Source organism: Monodon monoceros, unplaced genomic scaffold (genome assembly GCF_005190385.1).
Source record: "Monodon monoceros isolate NGI ecotype Baffin Bay Population unplaced genomic scaffold, NGI_Narwhal_1 Super_Scaffold_12, whole genome shotgun sequence".
NCBI lineage: Eukaryota > Metazoa > Chordata > Mammalia > Artiodactyla > Monodontidae > Monodon > Monodon monoceros.
In genome coordinates, this window is record NW_021703768.1 from 168406372 (window position 1) to 168431713 (window position 25342).

General features: G+C 49.7%; 1 protein-coding gene across 3 annotated transcripts in view; it reads right to left on the reverse strand.

Annotated features, from left to right (window-relative positions):
- Nucleotides 1-19643, reverse strand: part of SIN3B (SIN3 transcription regulator family member B) — a 37212-nt gene extending 17569 nt beyond the window's left edge. Inside the window, exons 1-7 of one of the 3 annotated variants that reach the window (XM_029217289.1) lie at nucleotides 19502-19621; nucleotides 19163-19269; nucleotides 18996-19049; nucleotides 17734-17887; nucleotides 10973-11173; nucleotides 6710-6853; nucleotides 258-380 (exon numbers count right to left, since the gene is read on the reverse strand). In XM_029217289.1, coding sequence (XP_029073122.1) covers nucleotides 258-380; nucleotides 6710-6853; nucleotides 10973-11173; nucleotides 17734-17887; nucleotides 18996-19049; nucleotides 19163-19269; nucleotides 19502-19615 — 897 coding nt within the window. In that variant the 5' untranslated portion in view covers nucleotides 19616-19621. Of the gene's footprint in view, nucleotides 1-257; nucleotides 381-6709; nucleotides 6854-10972; nucleotides 11174-17733; nucleotides 17888-18995; nucleotides 19050-19162; nucleotides 19270-19501 lie in introns of all 3 variants that reach the window. The other 2 variants (XM_029217287.1, XM_029217288.1) reach the window with 2 other exon arrangements.
- Nucleotides 19644-25342: the final 5699 nt, after the last annotated feature.

A 25342-nucleotide genomic window follows, 5' to 3' on the forward strand; every position in this document is an offset into this window, starting at 1 on the left:
GAGCAGTACATCCGGTTTCTGCGAGGAGGTGACACTCCTCACACAATCTTGTGAGCCGGGGGCACAGGTGACCGGCCACCTCACAGGTGAGTCAACTTCTCAAGGTCCAACAGCCAGTGAATTTCAAGCTGGACTAGAGCCTGGACTCGGCCTCATGCCCCAGGTCTCTGCCTATTGCTCCGCAAGTCATCTACAGGGAAGGCCAGGCTGCTGGGTGTCCACGCATGCACACACCTATGTGCACAGCTGACAGTTACCTTGGCTGGTGCTGACACGGGACGGAGGAGTGAGGGCCGAGAGCGCTTTTTGCTGTGTTCCAGATTCTTCTCGTGCTCGCTCTTTTGGACACTGTTCATTTCGCATGGCCCATTTCCTGTGAACTAAGGACACAAACACAGGAGGTGGTCAGCGCTGGAGAGGCACAGCCAGGCCCATCAGTGCTGGTTCTCAATGTAACCTAGTGCGTGGAACCGCTTGCAGCTCAGCTCATGGCCCCAGCAAGCACCGTCTGCCACGGGCCAGGGGCTCTGTCCCAGTGCGAGGTGACCCTGGCTCTCAAGATGCTCACGTTTACTGGAGGAAAGACCCGTGTACCCAGCTCACCACAGTCGCGCACTGTGAGGCTGGGAGAAGGCTCATGGAAGGCCTCGATGGGCGAGGGTCCTGACAGGTGAGGGAGGGCTCAGTGGGGAGACACTGAAGCTGGGCCTTGGCGTGTGGGGCTCACCCAGCAGACCACTGACAGGGTGTCTGCCTGTATGTTTGAGCGCACCACAGAAAGGAAAAGAATTTCAGGCTAGAGGACCAGCAACGTGCAAGGCCCTGGCAGCAAGAGGAAGAAGCTGACGGTGCCAGGTCACTGGGGCGGGGAGGAGGGGTTCCAGTCAAGTTTGCAATCTTTCCTACGAATAAGAAGACGCATCTTGGGGACAATGTCATCACCTGGTGGGGTGCTCACTGCTAGTCCTCCCAGGCTCTACACCAAGCACTGATTAACAGGTCAGGGTACTGGCAATATTTAGGAAGAATGGTTCTGGAAGGATCTATTCGGCATTTGCATCTGTATGAAAGTCAGAGCAGGCAGGGGGGAAGGTGAACAGACCATGGCTTTTCTTCAGGGCTGGGCTGGAGAGGCACACTGCAATCAGCCCCACTATGTTCACGTTGCCTGCACCCGCTCCCACCACGGGGCCTATATGCGGAGACACTACGTGAAGGGTGTGCTGTCAGCCCAAAGCGTGGGCTGGGTGAACAAGTCGTGGTGCATCCAAACCAAACAGAGGCAACTGTCGGCTATGAGTTAGCTCTGTGTCTCTGTGTCCACTGGTCACTGCTAGGGACAGGCATACGTGATACACTGTTATGACAAACAGAAAAAACCGTAGGGGCAGAACAAATGGGACGCCATCTTTTTTAAAAAGGATAAACATTTGTTTGCACATTCACAGGAGATTTCTGGAAAGATACATACTGTAAGACACTTGTAAGTACTTAACTCTGAGGAAACAGAGAATAGGAAAAAGGGAAGCTAACTTTTCATACTTGATGCTCTCGCGAATGCTTGACTTTTCTCATGAGCATGTACTATTTTTATATTCATAATTATAATAATAAAGACCTATTGTTTAACTACAGGCAAAACCTGTCCCTTAGAGGATTAAGCTTCTTTGGAGGGATTAGTTATCCGAAGACCCAAGGCTACTCCAAGAACCTAATGTGGAATAATTCTCAACTGGTATTTGCTGTAGATCCCAGAACAGGTGCAAACACCAATTCCTAAAGGAGGGGGACAGGTGACGATATGACGCGCTAAGTACGACTTGGGTGGGGGGGGCGGGGTTGGGAGGAAAGTGGGTAACCCACTGCTTGCCCGGCTAAGCTCACCCAGCTGGAAGGCAAGCTCAGTACCACCGATCTTCCCCTAACAGTTCAGGCAGTTCTTTGGTTTCAGTTAAATGTCCCAATGTGCAAATGCCTGAGGCAGAAGACCCCCAAAGACCATTCACATAGGGACTGGCTTGGCTTGCGTTTGCAAATAAAATTGGACTGGCACACAGCCATGCCCATTCGTTGATGTACGGGCCTGTGGCTGCTTTCCCGCTACCACGGCAGAGCTGAGTCTTTGCCACCCAGACTGTCTGGTCTGCAAAGCCTAAGATACTTACTGTCTGGCCCTTTATAGAAAAACTTTGCTAAGCTCTGATCTAGGCAAAGCAGTCGAGTTTAATTAGGACAATATCAAATTTCACCTTTGCTTTCTTTTTCCTGCAGTTTTAATAGAAATCTAAAAGTTAATGAAAAGATCATTCTATATGACAAATTACTTATGAGCGTTTTAGTAATTTTTAAAAGTTGATTAAATCTTTTAAAATGTACAAGACAGTTCTAATTACACAATATACACTTAAAAAAAACACTGCTGAATTGATAACAAATGCCATTTAAAGAAACTCTGTGGGCAGGTGCTTTTCTGAGAGAAATGCTTATTTTTCTAGGGTGGGCTTTGTCAGTGTCCAACTTGGTAAATGCCAAGTTGTGTCCACCAGGGGGCACTGCAACCACAGCCCTCAGAGGACAAGAGGCTCTACTCACCCCCAACCCTGACCCATCAAGATGATAACTCAGGAACCAAGGCCTGCAAAAAGTTCATGTGAGCTGTGCAGCAGCAAAAGCTGGCCAGGGACAGAGCCAGGCCTTTCTTCCCTGAGGCCATGAGGGTAGACTGCCCCTAGACCCTGAAGCATTGACAGCAATGACCCTGGGAAGGCCACCCAGGGATGCCACTGTGCACACATCTCTGCGGGGATGGGGTTCGGGGGAAAAGCTGCCAACGCCAGGGTCAGGGCTGAGATTTGAGGCTAAGACCCAAGAGGATGAGACCCAAAAACTATCCACCAACTGTACAAGGGAGCAACACAGGGCTTTACAGCGGGTGACAGCATGTAGCTTGGGCTCCCAGGGACACAGAGGCCCAAGCACCCACAACCTTGAGCTAAGCCAACACAAGAAGGGTATGAAGCGGGAAGGAGGTGGTGAGAGCCCTCTGCTCCTCAGCCACGTGGCCCCCGGAGCCAGTTAGGAGAGTCTTTGACGAGCAGGAGCATACAGAGAAGGAAGATGGGAATGATGCTAGGACTGCCAAGGACAGCTATTTGGGAACAGGGAGAAAAAAACCAAGTAGGGATTCTGAAGTTCAGAGAGATCCGCGGGGCAGATAATGGACTCAGAGGAGAAAGCTGGGCTCGGGGATGGGGCCATGAGGAGGCAGCTGGGCTGAGAGGCCCAGTGTAGAGGTGAGCTCCCTGCCCCCGGGGAGTCCAGACAAGGGCTTCCTTCAACCGCCCCCCGCCCCCCCCGGTATCCCCCAAGAGCCTCCAGCAGGCCAGGCAGCCGGCTGGTCCTGGAGATGCAGAGGGAGACCCTGGGAGGAGGGGATGAGACGACCAGATGGGATTCTAGGCCTACTTTCCCAGCACAACCGCAGCTGCTCTTTCCGGAACACTGAGCCCCAGCCAGGCCCCGCGAGAGAGAGAAGGCAATGAGGCCTGGGAGGTGACACGGCCGGCTCAAGCCTGCCTGTAGCACCCAGAGCCCGAGGAGGCCCAGGCTGTGTGCTCACGGGGCTCTGTCCAGGCCCCCAGGACACCCAAGGCTCCGGGTGGGTGGGCAGGACTGGTTACAGCTCCTGGATTTGTTTTCAGCCCAAAGGATGGGCACAGAGCTTCTCTGACTCTGAGTCAGGAAGTGCTTCTGGGTGGAACCTCCTCTTAGGGATGGCGCTCTGTGTCCCAGAGACAGTAACATGGGGACAAGCCCCGACCCGCACACCGGAAGTCTGCCCAATCGACTAAGAGTCTTGAACAGCATCCAAACTCAGACCGCCATCACCCCCGAGCCCCTTCCTTCAAGACCCACTGCCACCCAGCCCTGTGCCCCCACTGCATCTTCATTCAAGAAGCAGACCCGGGAGAGGCGGTGGTGACACAGGAAGGTGGGAAGGATGGACTCTTGTGTGCTCACATGCCAAGTTGTTGTCGAGGGCAAAGAGGAAGAATAAAAAGAGGAAAGAGAACACTCAACAACCTAGGAAGAGAAGGAGCTTCCTCAACTTGAGGGTGCTTACGGAAAACCCACAGCTCACATCACACTCAATGGTGCAAGATGGAAAGCTTTTCCTCTAAGATCAGGAGCAAGATGTGGATATTGACCCTCACCACTTCTACTCAGCACAGTACTAGAAGTTCCATCAGAGCAATTAGGCCAAAACAGGAAATAAAAGGCATCCAAAATGGAAAGGAAGAAAGAAAACTAGCTCTATTAGCAAACGCGAAGGAATCCACAAAAACTATCAAAGCTAATAAACTGGATACGGCAAAGCTGCAGGATACAAAATCAACACAAAAAAGCAGTGGTGTTTCTATACATGAGCAATGAATAATCCAAAAATGAAATTAAGAAAACAATTCCATTTACAACAACAAAAAGAACAAAATATTTGGAAATACATTTAACCAAGGGAGTGCAAGACTTACACAATGAAAAAAAACTTTGAAACACTGTTGAAAGAAGCTAAAGACTTAAATAAATGGAAAAATGCTGTGTATTTGTGGATTAATCTTGTTAGGATGGCAATACTCCCCCAAACAGTTGAAAGATTCAATGCAATCATTTTCAAAATCCCAACGGCCTTTTTTGCTGGAGTGGAAAAGCCAATCTTTAAATTCATATGGAATTGCAAGGGGCCCTGACTAGCCAAAACAATCTTGAAAAAAAAAAACAAAGTTGGGGGACTCACACTTCCTGATTTCAAACTTACTACAAAGCTACAGTAATCATGACAGTGTGGTGCTGGCCTAAGGGCAGACATGGAGATCAATGGATTAGAACTGAGTCCGGAAATAAACCCATAAAACTCTGGTCAATTGATTTTTGACAAGAGTGCCAAGACCATGCAATGATGGAAAGAGAACAGTTTCCTCAACAAACTGGATTGCCACATGTAGAGTGGACCCCTACCTCACCATATACAAACATTAACTCAAAATGGATCACCAACCTGAATAGAAGAGCTAACACTGTACAAGTATTAAAAGAAAACTTTAGGTAAACCTTCATGACCTCAGAAGTAGCAATGGATTCTGAGATTTGACACTGAAAACATGAGCAACAAAAGAAAAAATAGGCAATTGGACTTGACCGAAATTTAAAACTGATGCGCACCAACACTAACAAGAACGCGAAAAGACAACCTACAGAATAGAGGAAAATATTTGATAAAGGACTAATGTCAAGAGCGTATAAAGAACTCTTACAACCCAGCAACAGAGACGGTGCAAAGTACTTAAATAGACATTTCTCCAAAGAAGATAAACAGATGGCCAATGAGCACATGAAATGCCCAATATCATTAGTCAGCAGGGAAATGCAAATCAAAACCACAATAAGATACCATTTCACACCAACTACAAAGGCTATACATTTTTTTTAAAAAGGAAAACCTCAAGCATTGGTGATGATGCGGAAAACTGAAACCCTGGTATATTGCTAGTGAGAACGTAAAATGGTCCAGCCACCGTGGAAAACAGTGTGGCAGTTCCTCAAAAGTTTAACACAGTTACCACATGAGTCAGCACCTCCACTCCTAGGCATAGACAGAAAATGACTGAAAGCAGGTGTTCAAACAAAAAATTGTACATGCATGTTCACAGCACGATTCACAATGACTGAAAGGTGGCAACAACCCAAGCGTCCACTGATGGATGAATGGATGAACAAAATGTGGTCCATCCACACAATGGAATTATTATTTAGCCACAGAAGGGATGAAGTTCTGACACATGCTACATCATGGATGAACCTTAAAATCATGACGCTGAGTGAAAGAAGCCAGACACCAACCCAAGGGCCACATGTTGCATGATTCCATCTATGTGAAATGTCCGAACAGGTAAATCCATAGAGACAGAAAGCAGATTGGTGGTTGCCAGAATCTAAGGAGCGGGGGATGGGGAGTGACTGCTAATGGGGACAGGTCTCCTTTTGGGGTGATGGGAATGTTCTGAAACTAGAGAGGGGTGATGGCTGCACAACATTTTAAATATTCTAAATGCTACTGAAATGTACATTTTTAAATGGTGAGTTTTATGTTACGTGAATTTTCCTTCAATTTTTTTTTTTTTAAAAAGCCGTAAGTTCATAGGAAAAAAAAAAAGAGGAAATGGAAAGGGCAGGTCAGCAGGCCTCACTCCACAGCAAAGGCAGAAAGGCTGACAGTGCAGTCTGCACCCCCAACCTCCCCATCGCAGGCCCCTCCTCCGCTGTCAGCTCTCTGCACTCCCACCCCGAGTCACTGCCAAGCCTCCACCCAGTCCCTCCAGGGGGGTAGGCAGTGAGCCTGACCCCTCCCGCACCTTCCCACAAGGACCTGGTTACAGGCAGGTCTCCATGGGAAGACACTCTGCCTCCCAACGAGCCCTCATCACCTGGCTGCTGTCTGTCCAGAGAAGCCCTTTTGAGGATTTGCGCCAGCTCCCCGTGGAGGTGGAACCTGCACTGGGGGCCTGTGCGTGTCTGCACTGGCTGTGGCTTCTGAGGGAACCCAGTGTGTCTGGGGAGTGGATAAACCTGGCCTGGCCTGGGGGCTGCACTGGCAGGGGGTTCTGGCTGATGAGAACGTGGCCCCAGACTGGCGTCGGTGGTCTGTACTCACCAGGGACCGCTTGGCTTCGGGCAGGAACTGTCCAAACTCGGAGAGCAGGTCCTCCTGGCCGCGGAAGAGGTTGGCCACCTCGGTGAACACCTCCTCTTCAGACATGCCTCGGAACGGACGGCCCTTCGTGCTCAGCTGCTCCTTCTGCCGATTTTCAGGGGAGGGAAAACGAGTCGTTAGCCAAGGAACCAGGAGGCACCCTAGGCTGTGACATTCAGGCATCCCACTGTGGAGGAGACAGAGGGATGACTCACGAAAGAAAACTGGCTGGCAGAGCCTGTGACTGCTGCCACCAGGAGAGGGGGTCCAGCCCGCTGCCCTGCTGACACCGCCGGGTGTCCCCCAACCACTCCCCCGCTCCCCCACCCCCTGCTCTGGAGAACAGCCTGTGCGCTTGAGTCTTGACCCTGCCGCACGACGCGGCCTGAGCCCTGGCCATGGATGCGGCCTGTGCTGGGAGTGTGGAGGGGATGTGGGAGGGGACGGTCATGGAAGGACCTGACCCCAGCCCTCAAGCACCCTTGAGCAGAGGCTGGGGAAGTGCAAGGTCAGTGGCGAACCCACGGTCCTCCCAAGGTCAGGACTCATTCTGCTGGGCAGGGGACTGAGGAGCTAGCTCTGGGTCTGGAAGGGGCAGAGGGTGAAGAAGGAAGGGAAGGGACTTAGAGGTCAAAGGACCTGTTCCCCCAGAGTCACTAAGACTCTGGAAGGAAGACGGCTTGACCTGGAGCTTAAAGCAACAAGATGAGGACCAGACGGGACCCAGGTCAGCAGGGCAGAAAGCAGCAAACACAACTCAAGTCGGCCATCAGAAGTTAGTCCCTGTCAACTTTACACCCAGGAACGTGACAGAGCATGAGGCGCTGGTGTCGGGCCCTCCCAGAGCGCCCAGCAGCAGGGCTTCGACATCCCCCCTCCACAGCTGCGAAGGGGGAAGAGACAAGGAATGGGGAGCCCTTTGCACGCCCTCCCCTCTCGGCCCTATGTACCCTGAGCAAAGTTACTTCCCAATCCTGGCACACGGAGCACCCGTCTGGGGGGAGAAAAAACTGCCTCCACCCTCTCCTGACCAAAGTTACCGGGACACTTGAAGGCCAAAGAAAAAAACAGGCAAAGACCATTCACCTCAGAGAATAAATACAAATCATCCCTATACAGATGAAACAGTGATCAGACTGAGTGATGTTTGAAGAAATACAATTTAAAACAGTGTCACAGCATTTTTGCTCATCAGATTGCATAAGGACTGGTGATTTCTGATGAGGGTGTGGGGAACTGGGCGCTCTCATTACAAGGCGGAAAGGAAGATTGGTGCCACCGGCAGAGGGAAGACTGGCGCCATCTATGATCATGTGCTGAGTGCACACCCTATGACCTAGGGACGCACCTCCTGGGAATTCTCCTGCAGAGAGAGTCAGTTCTGCTCTAACACCTGTTTTGAACACAGATCTGTTTGGGACACGGACTAGGGAATGATTTGAGCGTGGTATGGATTCTGCATTTGCTGAGGCAGGATTTTGTCCAGGAGCAACATGGGGTGAATGTGGAAAAGTGCACCCAGCTGAGCCAAGCCACCTGGTAATACACGACCCCCGACATACACACGCCCCCAACATCGCTCCCTCAGCTGCTAGAGCCACTCTGCCTGACCCCCCTCTGGGGTGACAACCCATCCCATTTTAGGAAACCTGCTCCTGGTACCTCACAGTGACCCGCAGGCTGCAACCTTTCCACACCCATGTCTACACATGACACTAAGGTCTTTTCCAAGGTCAAGTGCCGGATGTGCTGCAATATTCACACGTGCTTAGCCATTTAATGCGCGCACAACGGCGCTACCAGTTTCAAGTAGGTGCCTATCTTTTTTTAATGTGTTGCTGACACAGTTTTTGAGTCTCACGCTCTGATCCCGTTTTTCCATAAGACCTGTGGTTGGTGAGCATTTATTTGCAAAGCACGGTCATTTTGGGGGACATCAGGGCAGAACTGGCTGTGCTCATCCAGGCACACGACATATGTTCGAAGTTGTATAAAGGGAACAGCTGCCCATGGCTGACCTGAGGCAAGCACTGTGCTTGCATCAGTGACCTCGGTTAACCATATTTAACTGGGATCAGCACCCACAGCGCTGTAGCCATTTTATGGATTAGAACCCCGAGGTTCAGGGAGGTGAGGCAAAGGGCTCTGAGGGGGCAGGGGGCACAGCTAAGGTCTGACTTGAGGCCCATCAGAGATTAAAAAAAACAGTAATGTATGGCCCTAGAGCTGCTGCTTTGGCCTCACAGTGTCTTTTAAAAATCCGCATCAATGTTCGAAAATCAGGAAGAACTCACACAGAAATTCAGATTTCCAGCTCCTTTTGAAGAAACAGGCAACCTGAGAGTCGCCAGGGGGCTTGTTCAAAAAGCAGATGCTGGGCAGGACCTGGGGTAGCAACTCTGAGGGGAGGCCCAGGCAGCTTGCATTTCCAACCAACTCCCTGTGGCTCTGACTGGGGAACACTGAGCCGTGCTTCCTTCCTCACGCTTTCTCCCAATCAACCCGTGGCCCTTTGCTAGGACCTTGGATAAGTCACTTTCACTTCTCTACACGCCAACAAACGGCTCCCCCTCCCCCCCCATTCCCATCAACACAACAGATACCTGCCGGCCTTCCCTCTAACGATCCTTCCAGCCCCTGAGGTGTGGTGACCCCACGGAATCTGTGAAGAGCCCATAAACCCCCATGATCACAACATCACCCCTCCACACAGACTGATGTTCACAGCTGCCACTTGCAACCACTTATCTGTGAGAAGCAGGAAGTTCTCAATGCCGTACAAGGACCGTGCAGACACTGGACATGAGGCTGACAGGACCAAGCATGTCACTGGCACCACTGCCCACAAATGTTTAGAGTACTGAAACAGTTCCAGTGCGTTTACAGGGAGCAAATGCTATCAATCTGATCCTAAACATTTATGCTAAACAGAATCCCATGTTTTAATTTCACTTATCAAGGTTGTGCAGAAGATTTCATTTTTAAAAGTGGGTTCTGCTGCTTAGAAAAATAAAAGGCATCAGAAACTCCATGTCTGGGTGAGGATGACATCCGAACTCCTTGCCTGACACAGATGTCCCTTGCCACCCGCCTGCCTGCACTTCCTGCTAAGTGCCCTGAAGCCAGCTGCCTGTTCTGGCCCCTGGGCCTTTGCACAGGCCATTCCCAGCACCGAGAGTCCACCTTTTGACTGACGGTTCTGACTGATTTGCCAAGATTCAACCTGAGTATCCTCTCTGTAACCCGCTATGGGGTCAGCAGCCCTCAACCCTGACACACCTGTCCTACACACAGTCCTTCTCGTCCACCCTAATCATTTCCAAGTTTCCTCCACGTCTAAACTGAACTCCTAAGCAACAGCAACCATTCATCCCTGTCGACCCAGCACCTGGCACAAAGCCCGGTTGTAATCAGCATAAGTAAAGGGTAGTTTATTGTCTAAACAATAACTACACCATCTTATAAAAAGAAAACTATCTTCTTGGGCTCTTCTTTAATCCTCTAATGTGTGTTTCCTACTGAGGGTGCAGAGGTGCCTCAAGGGGCAAATTAAAATCAAACCTAAATAGAACTCCAACAGGTACGCCCATGTTCACAGCAGCATTGTTCACAATCGCCAGAATGTGGGAGCAACCCAAGTGTCTGCTGATGGATGAATGGATAAAGAAAATAAGGCGTAGCCATACAATGGAATATTACTCAGCCTTAAAAAGAAGGCCATTCTGACACATGCTACGGTATAGATGGACCTTCAGGGCATTACGCTAAGTGAAACGAGCCAGGCACAGAGGACAAATACTGTACAATTCCACTCCTAGGAGGTCCCTATCGGAGTCAGATTCATAGAGACAGAAAGTACTGACAGAAGGGTGGGCGCCAGGAGCTGGGGGAAATGAGGAAGGGGCAGTTAGTGTTTCATGGGGACAAAGTTTCAGGTGAGGAAGATGAAAAAGTTCTGGAAATGGATGACGGTGATGGCTGTGCAACAATGTGAATGTACTTAATGCCACTGAACGGGACACTTAAAGTTGGTTAAGTTTTGTATTTATATATATTTTACCACGGTAAAAAAAAAAAAAAAATTAATGCTAAAAAAAAAAAGAGCTAATCAGAATTTTCCAGGATTTCATGAATTCAGATTAGAAAATCTGAATGTTTCCAATGCACCTGATACTGGATGATGCCACAAACACCCACAAAGAAGTGTGACCTATGGCTTCTTACCTGGTAAGTGTGCAGTATCTCCAGGAATGACCTGTAGATTTCTGGGTGATCTAGAAAGCGGGTCTTAATCTTGTTCACATAGCTGATGGCGTTGTTGAATTCCACGGAATCTGACTCCAAGGGCACCTGCGGTTTGTCCTCCTTATATAGCACCTGCTGCTTGACGTTCTCTGTACAGTCGCTGTGGTTGTGCGAATTCTCCTGACAACAGTACAACAGTGAGTTACTGTTGGGCCCGGCACCAGGAGCAGATTGTGAGAAACGCCAGACTGAGCCACTGTGTGCAAGAACAGGCAAAACTTAGCACAGAGCCAAGTTTTTTACATTGACGCAGAAAAAGGTTACTTCTGGAGGCCTGGAGAGAGAGAAGCAGGGAGGGGGCACCCAGAGACAGCCCCACCTCGGCGTTCTGAGTGCCTGAGCGTTCCTGGGAGAGTCTCACGAACTCACCTTTGCCTGATCCTTCCAACAGATTCAAAGAACATGAACCTGAGAGGCACACTCTATACACTTGGAGAAATTAGCATTCGGGAGAGATTTACAAAGAGTGGATTGTTTAATCCTTTTTGGAGCAGAGTAAAGTCTTCCCACACCTCTGGCCAGCCCATTTCAGCAAGACTGTTTTCAGGTGTGAAAGCACCAGCTGTCAGCAGGCATGAGACTGGGACCCTGCAGGTGAGGGGGGCCCACTGCCCAGGTTGCCCAGGGCTGCGGGACTTTTGGTGCTAGGCCTGGGGCGAGTCACTTGAGAGAAGAGAGATGGGCCCTGAGCAGTCATCAAGCATGCTCTCCACTGATGTGCTTTTCTGTCAGTACCAATAAAAACAAACAACAGACATACATCTCTCTCCTGGGAAGTCGGAATCTTAATGCCCAGTGGGACAGGACCACCCCGCAAAGGAGGTGATGTTTATGCTTCTAAACTGGAATTTTGTGTGTGGTCCTGAGGGCGGCCTCCCTCTGCCACTGACCACGGCTGGGCATCCTGCAGGTCCCCAACTGGGTCTCAGGCAGGCTGGGATCCTTCGGGTTCAGCTTTAGGTTTTTGCTAACACACCACCTTTCAGCGAGTCTTCCAGAACCATCCTGCACCAAAATAAAATGACCCTTATCTCCCAGCACTCTGAGCCCCTTTCTTGCTCTATTTTTCTCCACAGCACCTATCACCTTCCTACAGGAAACATATTTTACTTATTTTATTCTCTCTCCAGCCCTGATCAGAAGGCAAACTCCAGGAGGGCAGGGATTCTATTTTGGTCAATGCTATATCCTCAGTGCCTGAAACAGTGCTTGGAACAGAGTGGGCTTCATCCACCGTTGGGGATGATCAGATGGACCGATGAAGGATAAAATCCCCTGTGGCACCTGGCACCGCCTCTGGCACCCACAGCTGACCCTAGACTCCAGGGGACGCCGGGCACACTGCTGCCCACTGCTGCAGAACTGTCATCACAACAGACACCTCCGCCAGGCACACCCGCAGGCACCTGAGTGGGTCTACTAGCGCACTGGGGCTGCCACAACAAATACCACAGACTGGGCAGCGTCAGCAACAGACGTTTATTTCCTTGAAGTTCTGGAGGCTGGAAATCCAAGATCAAGGTGCCAGCAGGGCTGGTATCTCCTGAGGCCTCTTGGCTGGTAGACGGGTGTCTTCTCGCTGTGTCCTCACAGGGTCGTTCCTCTGTGCACACATATCCCTGGGGTCTCTCCTTGTGTCCTAATTTCCTCTCCTTATAAGGACACCCGTCAGACTGGATTGAGACCCATCCTAATGGCCTCATTTTGCCTAAATTATCTCTGTAAAGACCCCATCTCCAAATACAGTCACATTCTGAGATGCTGAGGGTTAGAACTTCAAGATATGAATTTGGGGGTGGGGGCAAAATTCAGCCCATGACAGCGGGTGTAGAGGCAACTCTAGGAAGTCTGAGCCGAGGAACACAGACACAAGAGATCCAGAGCAGTCACAACTCTAAGCACCGTTTCTCCCCGGCACTAGAATTTGTTCTATGACACTTCGGGGACGCTGTTCCTGATTACCTTTGCTTAAGCTCACAGAAGTCCGTGCTCACGTTCCTTCATGGTACACAGCCTTGGCGGCAGAAGGAGCTGGAAGGAGTTGGACAGGGGCAGGGGGGAAGGGAGCAGCCCTTGAGCAGCCTCGGAGCAGAGGTTTGCTTCAGAGGAGGCTGTGGGGAGCTCCCTCCCCACCACTGCAAGGGGGCATTTTCAAGCACCATGTGCCTCCTCCAATTCCCTGGAGTGAGTCACCGTGACAAGATGGGAGAAGCACCCCTGGAGACCAGGGCTCGGCAAAAGGCCGGACAGTAATGGTGCAACTGCTGTGGCAAACAGTCTGGCGATTCTTTAGTAAGTTAAACATGGTCACTAGGTGACTGAGCAATTCCACTCCTAGGTATCCACCCACAGAACCAAAGACAGGTGTTCAAACAAATCCTTGTACATGCATGTTCATAGCAGCAGTGTTCACAATTGCCAGAAGGTGGAAAAAACCTACGTGTCTGTCCACCAACCGATGAACGGATGACCAAAATGCAGTCCATACCTGCAGTGGAATATTACACAGCCTTAAAAAGGAAGGATGCTCTGGTATAACACGGATGAACCTCGAAAACATGCTGAGAGAAGGAAGCCCAGACACAAAAGGACATATAGTATATGATTCCATTTATATTAAGTATCCTGAACAGGAAACTCTGCAGAGACAGAAAGTGGATTAGTGGTTGCCAGGGGCTGGCTGGGCGGGGGCAGGATTGGGAAGTGCCGTTTCTCTTTGGGGTCACAGAAATGTTCTGGGATTAGCAGTGGTGGTTGCATGGTATTGTGAATACACTAAAAGCCACTGAATTGGACACTTTAAAATGGTCATAATGATGAATTTTATGTTACGTAAATATCACAATTTAAAAAAAATTTTTAAGTAATCTGAAAGACGTAAAAATGACCAGCCATACAAAAATAAGCTGGCTTTGTTCCCTGGGCCACAGTTTGCCAACCCTTGGTCTAAACTTTCTAGAACAATCCAGGCTTTTGTCTTCTCTGCCTGCTGTGGGTGGCCTCAACCAGGCACAGTTAGAAACGCCTCCTAGACACTGATAAGAGCCCTACATGGCCGACTTGTCCATCTGAGTGTCCATATACAGCCCCACCTAGATATCTAAGACATGCCTCAGATGGACTTTCCAAACACAGAACAGGCCCCCTGGCCCACCCCCACCGGTCATCCCAGCGGGTGCTGCCTTCACCCAGAGACTCAGGCATCCCGGAATCACCCCTGGTGATCTCACTGATTTTTCTCGCTTTCACTGACACCCACCCCTGGCCCACATCACCGTCCACTCCAGCTGGTTCCCACGCCCCTCCCTAGCCTCCCAGATCCGCTCTTGCCCCCTCAGTCCACTTCTGGCACAGCAGCCAGAGAAGCCTTTCCAGAACTTTCCCCTGGCTTCCCACGCGCCTGGCTCTCTCTCCTACACTCTCTACTTCGGGCTCTGACCGCACCAGCTTCCTGGCTGTCTCTCAGGCACACCCACTTGTTCCCACCTCAGGCCTCTATGTCCCCACCAGGAAGACTCCCTGGGGGGCCACAGGCATGGCTCCTGCTCCCCTCACTCAGCCTCTGCCCACGGCACCTCCCCAGGCCTGGCCCCTGCTGTCTGTCACCTGCAGCACTGAACTCCCTCCTGTATTTCACATCTGTCCATATGTGTCTCACGTGAGTCCCCACCTCAACCATGCAAGCACCCTGAGAGCCAGGACTCTGAACAAACCTCAGCGCCTGGCACAGAGGAGGTGGCCTACACCTGCTCCATGGGTGACTAAGACAAACACGAGAGGCAACCTCCCAGGAACTGACTGAACTTCCAATGACCCTTCCCAGAGGGAAGACGGCCGGCTTCCCTTTGAACGTAAAGGGGTCACTAAATTACAAGCTGCACCTCAAGGTTTATCTCTTTACTTATCATCCAAGCAGCCGTCGTCCCAGCCAAGCACAAGAAGGCCGGCCCCAAGAGGCAGGGTCCATCCTGAACAAGACCCAGAAGCCAAGATTCATCACTTTCCCACCGACATCCAGTGTCCCGTCCCTCTGACGTCCCGGAACGGGGACAGTCGTGAACAAGACAGACATAGCCCTCCTGTCTAATCTGGAGGACTCAGTCTGCCAGGGAAGGCAAACCAACAAGAAACAGTGGATTTTTTATTTCTTAGCTTTGCTATGTTATTTTGAAGTATATAAAACGGGGTGCTGGGAAAATGACTTGGGGATGGGAGTGGAGGGCTCTCTGAGGAGGTGACGTTACAACTAAGGCCAATCAGATCCAAAAAGATGTTGATCCAGGAGGCTGTGGCTGCAGCAAGGGGACGTTCTTCCTGCCACGGTCCCCGGCCCCTCTCTGGCCACACTTCCCACATCATGGCACATGTCTATCTTCCCTTTAGATTAGTGTTCTCAACTGGGGCGATTCTGCCCCCCCGGGGACATGTGGCAATGTCTAGAGACATTTCAGGTTGTCATCCTGGGGGAGGGGGCGCTACTGGTATCAGGTGGGTGGAGGCCAGGGATGCTGCTCAACACCCTACTGAGCACAAAATGGCCCCCACAAGGAAGAATGATCTGGCCCCAGTGGCAACGGTGCCAAGGCTGAGAAACCCTGCTCAAAAGGCTCCCCACAGGCTAAGACTTATTTATCTTCCTCAGCATCTAAGAACTATCCCCTCCTTGTCTATAGTTGACAGGATACATGACGAGATGAAAAATGGAAACACACACACATGGAGCTATACTTCAAAATAGTGAAGCTAGAAAAACCAATTTAAAAAAAAATCATCAGGGCACTGGCGAGTAGGGAGCCCTATAAAGTTCTCAGGCTACTGTGGATTCGAAAGGACTCTAGGAAGGTGAGAGGACATTGCATTTGCGCCTGGCGTGAAGCAGGGCTGGAAACGTGGCAGGTCCGTGGATGTGACTGAAACCACGTGGGCGGCACGTGTCCTGAGGGAACGAAGGGCATGTACCTCTCCCCCTGAGGAAGGGGTCCTACATATGGCTGTTTCCAGGCTGCAGTGAGACCATAAAGCCCTGGTAGGCAGCTATCAAGGGAAAGTTCTCATCAAGCCCGTCTTCAGGTTAACAGACCTGCGGTCACAAAATCCCCTAGGGGCGCACAAGACTGGTCCGGTCTCCTTATCTCTCCAATAGTCCTCGAAGCTGTGTGTGGAGCAGCAGGGGCCTTTTGGCTACTTAAGGGAAGGTGAGGCTCATGTGGAGATCCAGCCCCAAGAGCAGTTACTCCAACAGGGCTTGAGAAGGCGAATTCCACACGTGGAGTGCAATCTAGGTCTTGGATTCCAGCTCTTTCTTAATGAGTGATGGTAATGACACCCAGTGTTTACGCAGCGCTTCAGATTCAGCAAAGTGCTCCTGCACACGCTCCTGCAAACGAGCTTGCTTTTCTCCCCTAGCCGTGACTGTTCTGAAGATTAATCTCCGCTAAGGCTTTTATCATCTGGAGGAAGGAGCGCTACCTCTGGCTCCTGGGGCTCCATTTGCAAACATGAAATGGAAGCTTTTGGAATTCAGTAGCCGAAGGCTTCCAAGTTCCTTTTTAAAACTGAGGTGCACTCCTCGGCTTTAATGAGACAATGTTCTGATGGTGGAGGTTGCCTTGTGTAGAGAAAAGGCAGAATTTATGTGCCAGCCCCCTTCGGAGAGGGACCAGCCACTGCCACATTGCCTCTCACTGCTCTCTTTTCAACTCCTGACTCCCTAATTGATAGGAAACTACAATCTCCTTTATCATCAGAGGAGAAACCTACAAAATGCATCCAGAGTAGATTTTTGCCTTCCCTGCAAAAACCCCTGGGGCAAGATGGAGGAGGTTGAAAGAGCTCATTCACTTACACCAGCACTTCTCAATGCTGTGATTTTTGCTCCCAGGAGACACTTGGCTATGTCTAGAGACATTTTTGGCTGTCTTGACTGGGTGAGGGCCTAGCGGGTGGAGGCTAGGGATGAGGCTGAACACCCCACAATGCCCTGGACAGCACCCCCGCGGCAAAGGGTTATGCCCTAAATGGCAACAGGGCCGAGGAGAGAAAAAGACAACCGTTACCTTACAAAAGTAAAGCTCAAACAGGCTTTCTTTTTCTCAGGGGATCTGCTGAGCAAACACAAGAAGGGACTACATAGATAGAACAGGCAGCAACCTGTCACTCGAGAAAGAAGGGACCAAAGCCATAAGCCTGAGCTCAGTCAGTGATCCTGCTGGCAGGTGAATGAAGCACAGCAACAATAAACGTGTCTAGTCACACATGCATCTCCACCGCTTTATTTTGTGGGTGGCACCGAGGGTGATCAGAGGGACCACAGGCCCAACTACAAGCGTGGCCTGCCTAGTGCGCTCAGGGGGAGAGCCTCAAACCAAGACCTCCGTGACTGTGGACGCAATTATTTTGACTGGACGTACAACTGTGTCAGGAGAATGCCTCCCTGACACACACAGACACATCCGCTCTTGATTTAAATCCGCCAAACGGATCAATTTGGGACGCAGAGGTTGCCTATGTAGGTGTTTCAATCTATTCTGATTTCTGCTAGAAGCATTTTAAGAAAAAGATCGGCTCTTCACCAGCTTTCCAGCTGTGAAATACACAAGCCACGCTGTCCGGCCTGCGTATCTGAGTACCACGGTGGGCTGTGCTAAGGCCAGATCACTCAAACCACTGCAGCGGCATACCTGGCTCGACAGAGGCGACTGTATGTTTAACTTGCCGTTCTTGGGAATGTCTATTCTGTACCCGAGAGGAAGGAAAGCGTTGAATCCAACAATCAGGTCAGGGTGTTCGTGGAAGAGCTGTGACACTCGTCGGATGACTCCAGGAGTATCGATGCTGGAACGAAGAATGAGAGTGGGCAGAAGCGTCTCGGGAAGCAAACTGGAAGCAGAATCGACTCCTCCCTTACCCGTGCCATGGCACGAGCTCCTCAACAGACAATGAAGCACCCTCAAATGTGACTGGCGTGATTCTGCCCACAGCGATCCACTGCCAAGGCAACCGGGCCTGGGCTCCCTGTGCCTTCCTGGCAAAACCCACAGAATATGTACACAGCACGGCTCCCGAAACACTGCAAGCTCATGTGCTAGGTTCTGAAAATGTCAGGACAGCCAGCTGCAAGTCCTGGGCTCCATACAGTGACAGAAGGTTAAAGCCCTCTAAATGGGAGACAGATTCATTTCATATGAATTAGGAGACTATGACACAGGAGTTGTTCCCAGCAAGTGACTATAATGTATAAATGTCAAAGGCCCTGCAAGTATGAAAGCTGCTAAGAATCTGAGGGGAGAGACAGGGTCTCCCTTAGGGCTTCAGTCAGGGCCAAGGTCTTAGCATCATGCTTGTGGAAGGAAACCAGGCGGGCCCTGCCGTATTTCCTCAGAGGGGGAAGCAGCACAGTGGGGATGTGACACTTTAGAATCTAAGTCAGGGGGACCGAGCTCTGGTCCTGTCCCTGCTCCTAAGGTGGATCTGGGCAAACCACTGGCCCACTCTAAGCCTCAGTGAGCCCCTGTCAAACAAGCTCACTGTCTATCGGGAGGTCCCCGGTCTATCTCTAACCCTCCTGATTCTGTGCCTATGAATACAGCTAATGTGTTTTAAAGGCCTTCTAAGTGCCAGGTTCCTTACTAAGCATTTTATGCGCATTATTTCCAAGCAGGCCTGGCACTGGGGTGAGGCAAGTGAGGCACTCACCTTGGGGATAAGATTTAAGAGAGTGCGAAAATATTCGACAATCAAGATAAATAACATTTTCATGCAGTGCTTGAAAAAAATATCTAAAATAATTTTTAAAAATCCCCAACGAACAAAACTCTTTTAAAAAATCAACATTTTGAGTAAAGACAGGATCCGACTCTGTGATTGCTCGACTGCCTCACTTGCCGCACCCCATCACTGCCCTCGTTCCAGGAATCCCCGCAACAGCTCCACAAGGGGGTACGTTTCCATCTCGTTTTTTGGAAGAAGGAACTGAGGCTCCCAGAAGTTCGACAACCTGCATAAGGGGTCACCCTGTTGAGGGGCAGCCGGAGTTGGGGGCTCCCATCCCGCTCAGGGAGACTGAGGCCCAGAGTGGCCCTCCGGGACGGGTAGGGGCCCCGCTGGTACCTCTGGCTTTTGAACTCCTTCATGATCTCCAGGAAGCCATTGTAAGTGGCAGGGTCGCTGCCGAAGCGGATCTTCACCTGGTCCAGGTAGGTGAGGGCGTCCTCCACCTGAGGGGAGGGGGAGGGTCCAGCTGGGCCGCGGTCCGCGGAGGAGCGGACGGGAGCGGGGATCCCTGGCGGGAGGGGGACGGGCCGGGCATCCGAGGGGCGGAGGTGGGGAGTCGGGGGTCCAGGGCCGCGCGGAGGGGAGGCCGAGGGCCGGGCGGGGCCCGGTGGGGGGCGCCGGCCTGCGGGGGCTGGACGACAGGGGTCTCCCAGCGAGGGCTGGCCCACCACTCACGTGCACCGGCAGCTTCTCGTGGCCCGCAGAGCCCGAGCGACCCCAGCGGGCGCCACTCAGCCCCCGGCCCGCGGGGCCGCCGCCGCCGCCGCCGCCGCCGCCAGCGTGCGCCATGTTGGAAGTCGGAGCCGCGGCCCGCCCCGCCCCCGCCCGAGGCCCGGCCGCGCATGCGCTGGCCCCGCCCTGGAGGGGCGCGGCCTGATGACGCCAGGGAAGGCGGGGCTTCTTGAAGGTTCCCTGTAGGAGCTTACCCTTAAAACTGAAATGCTACTAAAACGCTTTACATACCACGTGTGGGCAAACCAAGACCTGGTGCCTGCTTTTGTCCGGCCCCACAAGCAAGCTCAGAATGGTTTTTACAATTTTAAAAGTTGGAAAAAATCGGAGAAGGCTATTCCGTGACACGTGAAAATTCTATGAAATGCAAATTTCGGTGTCTGTAAAATAAAGTTTTGTTGGAACACAGGCACGCCCACTCGTTTACCGGTCATTTCCTGCTATCTTTGCGCTACAACAGCAGGGTGAATAGCTGCGACAGATGCTAAGATCTACACGCCTGATATATTTACTAAAAAAGTGTTCTGGACCCCTGCTTTATAGGGTTGATGTAACAACGGGATATGGGCACACAGCACCCTAATACAGGGCCCTGGGGTGAACTTTTGCTAAATTGCCCTTGACTCAGTCCTGATCCTGTTATCTTCACTTCTCTAGTCCTGATCCCATCACTTCCCCCCTGGACCAGTTCGGGAGTCTCTTAACCAGTTTTTCCAGTCCCAGTGCTATCAAGAACTGCGATCATTCCACAGCTGCTTCCAAATCTCCAAGACCTTCCTATTTCTTGTGAATGAAATCTAAGCACCTACATGCAGCATTGAAGGTAATAAAAACCTGGCCCTTAGGAACCTGTTCCTGCAGAATTTTCCACCCAAGCAAGCTGCCCTCTCTCTGTGCAGAACCACCTGTCAATGTCTGCCTAGCTTGGCTGCTTCCTGGTCCCGTACATCAGCACATATTATTTCCCTTGCCAAAAGCCCTGTTCTATCTCTTCATTACACAGAAAGCACCCTACACATCCTACAAATTACAACCCAAATGTCCTCTCTTTCAAGAAGCTACCCGACCTCTCCTCTGCCATCCACAGTCTCTTGCACATCATCTTTATTTGGTATCTCTTTTTATAGGTGAAGAGGTGCAGGAAAGCTGAGTTGGCTGCCCATTGGCAATGAGTGCACCATTTGCCAGGGGTCAGTAGTAGTATGGTGAACAAAACTGACAAGGCTTTTACCCTCACAGAGTCATCAGTCTTTCAAGAAGGATAGGAGGGCTTCCCTGGTGGCGCAGCGGTTGAGAGTCTGCCTGCCGATGCAGGGGACACGGGTTCATGCCCCAGTCCGGGAAGATCCCACTTGCCGCGGAGCGGCTGGGCCCCTGAGCCATGGCCGCTGAGCCTGCGCGTCCGGAGCCTGTGCTCCGCAACGGGAGAGGCCACAACAGTGAGAGGCCCGCGTACCACAAAAAGAAAAAAAAAAAAAAAAAAAAGTCCCTCCCAAATTCAAGAGAAGGGCCGACAGACTCCAGAATGTGCTTAGTGACCAGGTCCTGGAATAGCATGGGGGATAGGAAATATTGCCATGACCATTTTTGGAAAATACGTTCTGCCACCAGAGGGACTTAACCCAGACTAGCAGGGGATGAGAACAGCTTCCCAGAGGAAGCTTTCCATTCTAGCTGAGTTCTGAAGGGTATGTAGGTGTTCACCATGAAAGTCAGGGGGAATGGCTGTGCAGAGGCCCTGTGGTGGGGAAGAGTGTGGCACATTTGAAGAACTTAAAAAAAAAGGAAAAAAAAAAAAAAAAAGACCAGTGTTGTTGGACTGCAGATGAATGGGAGGAAGAAGGAGAGAAAGAGAGAGAGAGAGCAGAATAAGAATGGAAAGGACGGAGGGGGCAGGCTACTCATTCTTATGAGATGAGGTAAGGCTTTTGGTCTTGGTATTTAGTGCCGGTAGAAGCTGCGCATGGGTTCGGCACAAGGAACTGTTTGAGCAGCTTTGAAGTTGGAAACAAGTACTCTGACTATTCTGCAGGGAAGTGATTGGAGGGGAGCCAGGGAGGGTGCAGGGAGGCTGTTTCATCATTTAGGCAGGCAAAGGATCATGGTTTAGACCAGGATGGGAGCAGAGGAGGTGGAGAGAAGGGGGTAGAAGGGAGGGATATTTAGAAGGTAAAGCAGAGAGGAAGTGGCGCTGGGTGGATGTGGGGGTGGGGGGGAAGGAAGCATTGAGGATTCATAGCTCCCAGCCCACAAAGGGATTCTGCTCAGTTTCACTGCATTCCTGTCTGAACAGCAGCTAAGGCGGCCTAAACCGCATTTGGAAGCCACCAGAGTCTGGACAGCCCTTTCCACACCAATACCCCCTGGCAACGGTCCCTGAGACCGTTCCTGATCGATCCTGAGAATCAGCGACACATGTTGGCTTCTGATACGCCCTAGGGTCCTCACACAAGGCCCCCCTTCCACGAGGATCACTGAGTTTTCCATTCTTTTACTAGGTCTCACAGGGTCAAAGGAAGCCCTCACTAATTTGGAGAATGGACAGCCACAAGCCAATTCCACCTTGGGCGTGTGTGAGTTCTGAAGGATGCATGAATATGTGTGTGTTTGTGTGTATGAGTGAGTGTGTTCAACATGTGGGCAATAGTACACATACATCTTTTCATTCTCATTTTTATAAAGCATAAAAAGTTGCTAAGCTAATTTTTTTCTTTACTATTCTCATCTACACAGATTAAATTGAAAACCTTACAGATAAACAACAGGACCTATTGTATAGCACAGGAAACTATAGTCAATATCTTGTAATAACCTATAATGGAAAAGAATCTGAAAAAGAATGTATATATATATATATGAATCACTTTGATGTACACCTGAAATTAACACAACATTGTAAATCAACTATACATCAATTTAAAAAGTTAAAATGGTTTGTATAAAAATAAAAAATAATTTAAAATTTTTTTAAATAAAAATTAGAAAAAGATTGAAAACCTTAGTGTTGACAGTTTAGCTAGAGAGTTTAGATAAATTTGGAACACAGATGTCCTTACCATTTGTCTAATTTAATGGCATTAAGGTAAGATTCTTAGGTGGGTCTTTTGTTGGACAGTATTTTGGCAAAGTTAAGAAGATCAAAAAATCTTATTTTGAACTAACGTAAGTCTTCCCAGGTAACAAACATTAGGATCAAAACCTCTCAAGTCCAGAATCATGTGCTGTAGCAGAATTCGAAGGCTGCTGGAGATTCTCATGCCCTGGTGTGAGTGCCCTGCCCCGTCTCCCATCCTGGAGTGTGGGAGGGCCTGGGAACGTAATGGATGTCACGCTTACATTTAGGTTATGCTACACAGCAAAGGTGAAGGGAATTTGCAGGTGTATTTAAGGTCCCAAATGAGTTGATTTTTAATTCATCAGAAGACAGATTATGCTAGGTGGGCCTGACATAACCAGGGGCACCCTTTAAAAGAGTCTGGAATTCAGAGCCTTGAAGCAGCAGAGAGGTGTGATCCTGTTGGTCTTGAAGGAGGCACCAGCCATGTCATGATCTGCCTTTGGAAAGAGGCAGCTTCTGGGAGCTGAGAGCCACAGTCCTACAGTTGCAAGGAACTCAGTTATGAAGGAGCATGGACCAGGGCTCTGAGCCTGACTGTGAGATCCTAGCCCCTCTGACACCTTGTGAACCCTGAACAGAGAGCCCAGCCACACTGTTCCCAGACTCCTGATCCACAGACACTGTGAGAATAAATGGCTGCTCTTTTCAGCTGCTAACTTTGAGGTGATTTGTTATGCAGCAATAGCTAACTAATACTCCTATGAAGTAGTCATGTCAAACCGATGAAGTAGTCTTGTCAAAACTGTTTACCGGGCTTCCCTGGTGGTGCAGTGGTCGAGAGTCCGCCTGCCGATGCAGGGGACACAAGTTCATGCCCTGGTACGGGAAGATCCCACATGCCGCGGAGCGGCTGGGCCCGTGAGCCATGGCCGCTGGGCCTGCGCATCCGGAGCCTGTGCTCCACAACGGGAGAGGCCGCAACAGTGAGAGGCCCGTGTATGGCAAAAAAAAAAAAAAATGTTTACCTTGTGATGATGAGGTGTCAATGTCTGTTCTTCAAGTGTAACAAATGTATTGCTCTGGTAAGGGCTGTTGATAATGGGGGAAATTACACATGTGTAGGGGCAGGGGGTATATGAGAAATCTCTGTACCTTCCACTCAATTTTGCTGTGAACCTAAAACTGCTCCCCAAAATAGTCTCTTAAAAAACATGTTTACCCTAAATCTAATCAAGCTTTTTAAGACCAGGATTGGTAGATTGTAAATATTTTGTATTTTAAAGAAAGAAATAAATAAAGGAATAAAGACACAGATGTAGAGAATGGACTTGAGGACACCGGGAGGGGGAAGGGTAAGCTGGGACGAAACGACAGAGTGGCGTGGACATATATACACTACCAAATGTAAAATAGATAGCTAGTGGGAAGCAGCCACATAGCACAGGGAGATCAGCTCGGTGCTTTATGACCACCTAGAGGGGTGGGATAGGGAGGGTGGGAGGGAGACGCGAGAGGGAGAAGATATGGGGATATATGTATATGTATAGCTGATTCACTGTGTTATAAAGCAGAAATTAACACATCATTGTAAAGCAATTATACTCCAATAAAGATGTTAAAAAAATAAAAATTAAAAAAATAAAAAATAAAACTTTTAATATACACACACACAAAAAAATATATAATAAAAATAATATTATAAATGCTATATATAATACAAATATGTATGCTTATTATACAATATTTATATATTATATATACAATATTAATGTGTATAATATAGATAAATACAAAGGGCCAGATTATAAATATTTTTGGCTTTGAGGCCATACATTCTCTGTCACTGTAGCATGAAAGCAGCTGTAGGCAATATGCGAATGAACAGGCATGGCTGTGTTCCAATAAAACTTTATTTACAAAAATAGGCATGCAGGGACTTCCCTGGTGGTCCAGTGGTTAAGTCTCCATGCTTCCAATGCAGGGGGCCCAGGTTTGATCCCTGGTCGGGGAACTAGATCCCACTTGCATGCCGCAGCTAAGAGTCAGCATGCGGCAACTAAGAAGCCCACATGCTGCAACTAAAAAAAAGATCCTGCGTGCCACAACTAAGACCTAGCACAGCCTAAATAAATAAATAAATATTTTTTTAAAAAACACATAAAACAGGCATGCAGGCTGTGGTTTGCTGACTCCTGCTCTAGAATATAAGAGGCTAAATAGATAAAACAACCAAATGCAATGTAATGTGTGAAGAAATCTTGATTGGGTCCTAGTTTGAAAGAAACAGCTAATTAGGAATGTTTTCAGGCTAATTAGGAAAAGTAGGAATGCCTGTTAAAAGATATTAAATAATGATTGTTAGTTTTGGTAGGTGAATGCAGCTATGTAGGAGAATGACCTTATTCCTTAAAGAGGCCTCCTGACGTATTTAGGGACTGAAGTGACTTGATATCACCAGGGCCGGAATTAGGATGAGGAGACTGAGGAAAGTTTGTGCCAAGTACAGGATCAGATCCTATTTTTATTTAAAATGTTGGTACTTTGTTCATCATGCATTTTTATTCATTTTGATTAAAAAGTTATGGTAATACAATGTTTATTTTGGTTGAATTTCTTTGGTGCCTCTTAAACTTTGTGTCTGAGTGCCCCACTCTCCTCACCCTAGTCCCAGCTGTCACCTTGAACTGGTTTAGCAGGAGATTGGCAGCGATAGGGCAATAGAGGAA